The sequence below is a fragment of the Etheostoma spectabile genome, chromosome 3, assembly GCF_008692095.1.
Source record: "Etheostoma spectabile isolate EspeVRDwgs_2016 chromosome 3, UIUC_Espe_1.0, whole genome shotgun sequence".
Lineage (NCBI taxonomy): Eukaryota > Metazoa > Chordata > Actinopteri > Perciformes > Percidae > Etheostoma > Etheostoma spectabile.
In genome coordinates this window covers 29,767,173-29,776,225 of record NC_045735.1, presented here as the reverse complement: position 1 = coordinate 29,776,225, position 9,053 = coordinate 29,767,173, and the positions used below count along the sequence as shown (strand labels likewise).

At 39.5% G+C, this 9,053-nt stretch overlaps 2 protein-coding genes across 2 annotated transcripts in view; one reads left to right on the top strand and one right to left on the bottom strand.

Annotated features, from left to right (window-relative positions):
* The window catches only part of LOC116682850 (extracellular calcium-sensing receptor-like), a 3,593-nt gene extending 2,931 nt beyond the window's left edge, over positions 1 to 662 (top strand). The window contains 2 exon segments of the mRNA XM_032509797.1: positions 1 to 50; positions 146 to 662. The exon segment at positions 1 to 50 is cut by the window's left edge and continues 2 nt beyond it. Coding sequence (XP_032365688.1) covers positions 1 to 50; positions 146 to 624 — 529 coding nt within the window. The 3' untranslated portion in view covers positions 625 to 662.
* Positions 663 to 6,102: 5,440 nt separating this feature from the next.
* Positions 6,103 to 9,053, bottom strand: part of olfcn1 (olfactory receptor C family, n1) — a 3,413-nt gene continuing 462 nt past the window's right edge. The window contains exons 2-6 of the mRNA XM_032509478.1: positions 9,020 to 9,053; positions 8,107 to 8,931; positions 7,761 to 7,982; positions 7,519 to 7,642; positions 6,103 to 7,053 (exon numbers count right to left, since the gene is read on the bottom strand). The exon at positions 9,020 to 9,053 is cut by the window's right edge and continues 246 nt beyond it. Coding sequence (XP_032365369.1) covers positions 6,149 to 7,053; positions 7,519 to 7,642; positions 7,761 to 7,982; positions 8,107 to 8,931; positions 9,020 to 9,053 — 2,110 coding nt within the window. The 3' untranslated portion in view covers positions 6,103 to 6,148. The remainder of the gene's footprint in view (positions 7,054 to 7,518; positions 7,643 to 7,760; positions 7,983 to 8,106; positions 8,932 to 9,019) is intronic.

The following is a 9,053-nucleotide window of genomic DNA, read 5'->3' as shown; positions in this document are numbered from 1 at the left end:
CTGTTTTGACTGTGTCCCCTGTGCTGAGGGAGAAGTTAGTAACACGACTGGTGTGTTGTTTTGTGGCTCTAATCACTCTTTCTATAGATTTGCTTGTATCTAAGTGTGGATTTTCTAAACTTAAGATTTCTCTTCCCATCTCCAGATTCTTTAGAGTGCACACGTTGCTCAGAGATCACATGGCCCAATGAAGACAGAGATCTCTGCATCCCAAAGACTACTGAGTTCCTGTCTTACAATGAGGTAATGGGTATTGTGCTATGTGTTGTATCTGTCCTTGGAGCTTGCATTTCCCTCTCCATCCTTGCTATATTCTTCACATACAAAGACACGCCACTAATCCGGGCCAACAACATGGAATTGAGCTTCCTTCTCTTGATGTTTCTTGCTGTCTGCTTCCTTGTTGGCCTGCTGTTCATTGGTGAGCCTACAGACTGGCTTTGCCGTATGAGGTACCCAGCATTTGGAATCAGTTTTGCTCTATGCATTTCGTGCCTCCTGGCCAAGACAGTTGTGGTCCTAATGGCTTTCAGGTCCACACTGCCAGGAAGTAATGTCATGAAGTGGTTTGGACCCAACCAGCAGAGAGCAAGTGTCCTTCTAGGAACAGCTGTTCAGGTATAAACACTTTCCACAATCAACTCTATACATATCTTTTCAACTGTGTTGATTTAAAATGAACATCTGTTTTCCCTCTGCTCAGGTAATAAATGTGTTATTTGGCTGCTCACCAGTCCACCTCATGCGAACAACAACACAGATTAACGTGCTACCATCATCATTGAGTGTGTTAATGGTTCGAGGTTGGCTTCTGGTTGTTCTTGGATACATCGGCATCTTGGCTTGCATTGCTTCTAATGGCATTTTTGGCTCCCCCCCCCCGGCAAGCGCCTGATAATTTCAATGAGGCCAAGTTCATCACCTTCAGCATGCTGATATTCTTTGCAGTGTGGATTACTTTTATTCCAGTTTATGTGAGCACAGCAGGAAAATATACAGTGGCTGTCCATATTTTTGCTATTTTAGCCTCCGCTTTTGGTGTCCTGTTTTGCATTTTTGCTCCAAAGTGCTATGTCATAATTCTGAAACCGGAAAAAAACAGCAAGAAAAACATGATTCAAAGATGAAAATCACAGCGTGTTGCTGAATAATTTAAATTAAAAGCATGCAATTGCAATCAAATATATCTGTGTTGTCATATGAATTATTACAGATTCTTCAAATGCAATAAAGCAAACCTTTTTTGAAGTACTGTTACCTCAATGCTTGCAAACACATGGACAGATGCACACTTAAGGCATCTTGTCATCATCAGTGATGTTTCTTTGGGTCATCAGGTGTTTTGGGTCTTGTAACAATCAGAAAATCTTGCCCAGGTGACCCATTCGGGATCAAGCCATGGCAGATAACACCAGTGCACCCACTGCTCTCCTTTCCTAATCTACAGCCAAAGGCCATGTGAGCTGCCACTGTGACCTACCTTTGTAGGACTCTTCAAGGGAAACCTTCCCAAGGGACAGTGAGTTCTAGGAGGTTTTTCATTTTTTTTTATTTTGCTGATTTGTTAAGCACTTTGTGCTACATTCTGCGCATGAAAGGTGTTACATAAATAAAGTTAATTCATTCATGACTTTCTTGGAGGTTACTGAGAGTAGCATACTGTCAGGCCTTATTGTTGATGTTGTAACCCATTGTGGGAAATTAAAGGCCCTGACACCAAGGCTACCGTCAGCTTTTATTCCAACCATAGCCCTAGTTTGTGAGATACTGTATGTCCTGCAGCGTCGCCACGCTTGGGCCTTTGTCTGCCTTTTTTTGGCTAACTTGGTTGTGGTCTACCATTGGCTTAACAACTGTTGGTCCCGACCAATCCATCTTATTGGCTCTTCAGCTTGAAAATGGTAGTTAGGAATGCAAACGACTGTGAGAGCCCACACAAGGCTCCTTTCATTTTTCATCTCATCTGATCAATCCAATATACATAGCTGCCAAGAGCTGTCAGAACTAGCCAAAAATTATGTTTGAATGGTCCTTCTAAAAAACATATGGGTTTGAAGGATTGAAATAACTATTTTCGTACATTACGTCTAGGGTTAGCCTTAAGGGGTCATTATGATTCGCTTCACAATTTTTGACCCAAGGTACAATACAAACCTCGATTCTTCTTTTTTTGGGGGCGGGGGGGGGGGGGGGGGGGGGGGGGGTCGTAATACAACATTTTCTCTACCACATGGCATCGTTTTGTCAATGATTACATCCCAGTTTGCAACACAGTAATACAACAGATACCTTATTCATTGATATTGATTGATTTCAACATTGATCAATCCAACACAAAGAAACTATTTTACCTTAAAATTATTTTTCCAAAATTGTGTCAGTGGTTCATTAACTCGGAATGAGACATAAGAATATTGGTAACAATTCCCCTCCTAACCTGTAGGGGGAATGAAGAGGAAAAGTGCTTTGGTGCCTATTGTAAAGGTGCTGGTTGAGTTGAGTAGCTAATGTTAATGTAATTCTTGGAAGGTAACGTAACATTATGAGACCATTCAACACGCTCAGTTATTTTTATTATGATTATTTTGACCACGGTTAACAACTCTGGGTTAACCCACAAATTCATCAGTAACATTAACTGTATAGATAGATGACTAATCTAATGGTAATTTAGCTAGCTATCTAGCACACCACTGTCTACTGCCTCAGTCTTCCGGTTCTGCGACGCTTCCGTTGGGATGAGAGCAACAGATTTCTGAGCAGCAGTTCACCCAGTAAACATACATCTAAATCTAAAAAGGCAAGAAATAAATAGTCAGTCCTCCTCTCACGACTGGGAAGGTTGTTGTTCCGTAATTGCCCCTTACTTGGTCAGAGTTTTCAATGAAGCAGTTTTGAAGAGTCACCTACCCCCCATGTTGTCAGAGGAAGACCCCCTTCTTTGTATCAGTTACAGGCCAATTTCACAAATGTAGATTTTAAGATTTTAACTAAAGCTCTGGCCTGCCTACTTGAGAAAATCATGCCAGCTCTGATAGACCCTGATCAGACAAAGCAGACAAAAGGAAGAAAGTCAAGAGACCTGGAATGAGAGTAGATGATTCATTTCGAAATTAAACAGGAAGTACAAATAAACAAACAAAACATAGAATAAAAGCAGGAGTTGAATCTAAGAGCCGTTTTGCCCTGGCTTTCGTGGCCTTGGCCATATGACTATGTCCTGAAGAAGGATTGGAGGCTATTAGAAATTATGGTGTGTCTCACAAACTTCCCTTTTTATGCAGATGTTTTTTTGCTTTATTTTTCAAATTCTATGTATTTTCAAATTCTACTCCCTGTATTTTTCGGCACTTTAGAGAGTTTTGGGAAATACTTTGGTAATAAGCTAAATCTTGGGGAAAGTGAGTAGCCTACTTCCCATTTAACCCCCCTGCTGAGCAGCTTCATCAATATCTCTTTCTTACTAAAAGGGCTACTGAATGTTTTAAATATCTGGGAATCGTTGTCACCAATTCATTCCACAACCTTTTTGCCAAACGATATCAGCCCGCTTTTATGCTGTGCACATGTTTCTCCTCTGTCCCAAGTTATCAGCTTTCTGGTCTGCAGTATTTGGTACAAGTACACAGTTCTAGACGAACCAGTACACCTCAATCCCCTCTCTGCCTCTTTTGAATCTCTCCCACACTCATCACGGCCAAAACCACTAAGCAGGTGATTGCATTTACCGCAGTCCTCGTTAGGAGACTCATTCTTCTTAAGTTGACGCTTTACAGAGAAATGGCCAGCAGCCCCATTTCATCTTCCAGATCATGCATTTTTCAGATCCCATTGTGATATGTTGAATTTAGCCTAAGAATAAGGAATTGCCTCAACCAAAAGAGAACACTTTATCATTCAATTCAATTGAAACATTCTGAATTTGGCACAGCATGGCTTGTAGTGGAGAAGGAAAAAATGTCTTGCTGTTGATCAGACATTCAGGTATACAGTGCTTCCTTTGTAAATGCAGTATTTTGCATATACTGTAAACAATGACAACATTTGTAGGACAAAACAATTTTTAAACTAATTTTCCCTTTTTTACAGCTGAGTGGAGAAGTTGCTTAGTGCAGAGAAAGCTGCAATACTTAGTGCTTGTAAAGACGGTGGTATTGTGTGGTGAAATTTTATTCTATGAATTGTGCAGAAGGTTAGTTATTGTTTTCTATAATACCAGGTGTGGTATTTTGCATCCTGCAACTGTCTGAGTAACCAAAGGGATTTCCCCACTTTCATGTGCACCATGCCCAGTGACACTTTCCAGATCAGAGCCCCGGCCCAGCTGGCTAGATACGTTGGCAGGACTTGGGTGGGAGTCATTGGGTTGGAGCCACAGTCCTGAGCTAGCAGGCTCTAGATAAACATCTGGATGTCATTCAGGTACCTATGGGTCAATACAATGTTTCCATACATACAGGCAAGTACAACATACAAATATCTAAAAGACAATATAACATAGACACCTGCAACAAATACTAGCTTTATAAAACTCTTTTTTTATCAAATCAATGTTATGTCATGAGATTGATGTTTAGTCATTTGAAGCCCTAGTTGGTGGTTCTGTATTGTGATACTGTTTAGTCAAGTGCATAATGTATAACTTGGAGACTCAATTAAGTCTGTGTTTCTTTAACCAGACAAAAAATAAATACTCATGAACATTTCGATTACAACTTTATAGTTAAATTGCTCTTTGTGTCCATCACATTACAATGATTAGAAATGTGCTTGCATATTTACTGCCCTAACCCTAAATCTTAAAGTTTGTTTCATTAAACCTAACCAAGCTTAGTATTGCAATGCTACAAACTTTGTCCTGACAAAAAAATCATGAAGTTATTGCAACTCTTTTTTGACACAGTTTTTTAACTTCTTTTGAACATTTTCAAGCTGATATATTGAACTAAATTACCATGTAACACGTTTCTGTTAATTCATTTATTTATTTTTGCTCAAATTTATTTTGGCTTGTTCATTTACTTGCCATATTATATGAATTCATTAGTTTAATAATTTTAAGTGATCTGTATTATTATAGGTAAATGAATGTAAATCATATTCATTTAAATATGAAGAGATCCAACACACCACAACCTAATTAAAATTATTGCATCAAATATTAACTAAAGATAATGTCAATTTTGATCAAAACGGTGACCCCGTTGCTTATTATGATCTCATGAACTGACAAAGGATGCCTGATGCCTCATCACATTCGGTAAAAGTAGGTTTCTATGACAATGCCTCGTCCTCTGGGTGCAGCCTGGTCGTGAATGACGTTAATTTACCGATCAACTTCACACTTGAATAATACACAGTCTGTGTATTGCTGAGGACCCAGGGAATTGCAGTGTCAAGTGTAAGTTTTTAAGATCTACTGTACGTGACATATTTATTATTATTTATTATTTATTATTATTATGTTCAAACAGTGTAGTGTATTGTGAGAGGACCATTAAAAACCGTTACACAGACAAACAGCATGCTGATAACAGCTTGTTCTCTGTTGCTCATTAGATTACATTCAATAACAGAGAGAGATGTTACATTGTAGCAAACTAAAACATTTCAGCAAAACAGCATCACAATGTAATTTTCAAAATCAACGGTTTAGTTCCCAAAAATAGCCTTGACGCAAACAAGACTGTCCTTAACCTAGCAAAACTGTGACTTGTTCTTAGTGTTAATGTGTTTCAAACTGTGACTGTTCCATTCTTTGGTTGATATTTGAGGACAGAAAATGCTGTTGATGGTCATATTTCCTGCCACCGCTATGGGGAGGGGGGGGTACTTTATGAAACGCTTCTAGCAGGCATTTTACTGGGTAGGAAATAACCTTGTTTCACGGTTTGGGGGACTTGTTATCCTTGGCAAATATGTTCTAGCATTGCTAGGTGGCGCAACTATGGCAAGCGTATTGCTCATGACCTAAGGAAACGCAATGTCAAGTGTAAAGTTATTTGGGTTAGCAGTTCTCAAAAAAGCTGCAATCAAAAAAACGAAAGTCAGGGCACATTCCGGTACATTTTCAAGGGGCACTGCACTAGTTATGTACAAGGTAAAAATAGCAGTAGCATTATTGTGTAAAATTAAGAAATCATATTTTTTAGTTCAAAGTTTTTCCCATGACATGCTTCTTGGTATTTTTCTCTGGCTTGATCAATATTATGTAACATTTAGGTGCAAATATGCTAATTAATAAGCCAAATGCTGAAGACAAAATTGCAAATATTTCCACAGCTACAGTGAACTTCCCAGGAGAGCTCAAGTACGCTGGGATAAAGGTGATCCAGACAGTACAGAATATTAGCATGCTGAAGGTGATGAATTTGGCTTCATTAAAGTTATCAGGTAACTTTCTTGCTAGAAATGCCAGGACCAAACACAGTATTGCAAGGATCCCTATGTACCCCAGCACTGCATAGAAAGCAGCCTCAGAGCCTGTGTTACATTCTAAAACAATCTTCTTATTGCTGTATCTGAAAACCATGTCTGGGAAAGGTGGGCTTAATTTAAGCCACAACACACATATTATCATCTGAATCAAAGTGCAGGAGCAAACAATCATCTTTTGCTGTGCCGGACCAAACTTTCCTCCAAATTTGTTGCCAGGAAATGTGGCTTTGAAAGCTGTAACAACAACAATTGTTTTTCCCAAGACGCATGATATACAAAGTGCAAATGTCACACCGAAAGCTGTGTGGCGCAGCATGCATGTCCAGACTGTGGGTCTGCCGATGAAAGTGAGCGGACAGAGAAAACACAAAAAAAGAGAAAACAACAGGAAACAGCTCAGCTCGCAGTTGCTGGCCTTTATCACAGGAGTCTCTCTGTAGTGGATAAAGACCATCATCATGGCCAGTGACAGGGAGGCCCCGAACAGGGATACAACTGTGATAGCTATTCCCATTGGCTCGTGATATGTCAGAAACTCAATTGCTTTAGGAATGCATTCATCTTTCTTCTCATTGGACCAGTATTCCTGTGGACATGGTGTGCAGTCGGTTGCACCTGTTGAACATGATCAGAACTAATCAGTTCTGTGTCTGGATTTTAAATTTGCAGAAAATAATAATAAACTTGAGCAAAGAATTCCATTAAATAGACAATATGATGCAGTAACAGTAATATTTTAACATAAAATATATGCACATAATAAATACATTGACTGTAAATGGACTGTTTTCTTATGTAGCACTTTTCTAGTTTTAATGACTACTCAAAGTGCCTTTACATAGTACAGGAACAATTCACCATTCACACACATTCATACACTGTGGCCGAGGCTGCCGTACAAGGTGCCACTTGCTCATCAGGTAAACACTTGCACAAATGTACACTCCGATGGCTTAGCATTGGGGGCAACTCAACCTTCCTATTGGCAGGCGACCGCTCTACCACTGAGCCAGAGCCACCCCCTACATGCTACTATATTGGATTGTGTATGTTTGGGTATTATATTATATGCTTTCATACCTGTTGAGTTGGCTATAGTTCCATCAGCGCATTGGATACAGTCAAAACAGCAGGTGGGTTTTCCCTTCATTTGAGCTTTCCTACTTCCTACTGGACAAACATTAGAGCACACCGACTTCGGAACCTGAGAAAAAAACATGTAACAATAGTGCAGTCATATTAGATTAATCTTATTTTTTCAAACAGGAGATATTCTTCAAAATCCCTGGTTCAAAATGTCTAAAAAAGGTCTTTACAAATACCGTTTTCCCTGTCCTCCACACAATGTCTTCTTCCTGGATGCTGAGCTTATAATCACCATTAGCAGCAGAAAAAAAAATACCCAGTGTGACATGTTGCACCTGCCCATCTATCAGCTGCCAGTTGATAATATCATAAGAAGCAGGAAAGTCACCATTGACATCAAAAAATACATCATCCCCAAACGGATTCCTAAAATGCACTTTTTGTAGGTGATCAGTGACCTGAAAAAAGGAGCAGATTAATTATTAGACATTTCTAGACGTTCATATTGACAATATACTTTGTACAGATACATTCATTGCTCATTTGCAGGAGATATTGTAGATTTTACTTTTTGTTTCTCACCTCTTTGGGCTGAATTTCTGATATATTCAAACATGGCCTCATATTTGTTTCTCCAACTGGCTGACAAAATACCAGCTGATGCAGGGCATGTGCAATGGCATAAACTGCTTTATACACATTATAGGCCACTCTGAGCTGTGTTACATTGAAGAACACATTCTGGGAATTCATTAATGTCTCATTGCCTTTGCATATTTTATTAGATACCTCAGTACCTGTGTGTTCCCCAGGTAAAACAGGTTGACAGCCGACCATAATCCCCCAGAAGTCCCTCACAAAGGCTGCACTTGGATCAGTATAAGGGTTAATGCCTGTAAGAAATGATTTTAGATTTTGAATAGCCATCTTCTGCACTACAAATCCTAGGGTTCCACCAAAAGCTTGGTAGATTTCAGGTGTGGAAGGTCGAGTTGCTGTTATCCAGGCCTCACTGGCAATCCACTGAATTCCTGTTATGTTCTGTTTCACAACCTCTTTCATCAAAGGGTAAAAGTCACCCTCTGGAACAAAAGCAAGAATGACTTTGACAGTCGACTGCTTGATCATTTCCACAACATGCAGAATTTTATCCATAGTGTATGTACGTAGAATTGTACCGACAAATGCAATACAAACCCCCAGCTTTTTAACCTCCTCAGTAAAAGCCAGGATACCACTTCGCCCATAGTCATTGTCTGACTGTATGGCCCCAATCCACTGCCAGCCAAAACGTTTGACCAGTGCTGCCAAAGCTTTTGCCTGGAAGTAGTCACTTGGGATTGTCCGAAAAAACGTAGGGTATTTAGCTCTGTCACTTAGGCAGACACATGTTGAGAAGTAACTTACCTATAAAAATGACATAAAAAATGTCATAGAAACCACAAAAGCATTCAATAATCACACAACTCTAATTAATAATAAACCTATCTCTTACTGTTGGCACTCCAAATGGTCCAAGAGTTCCAGCC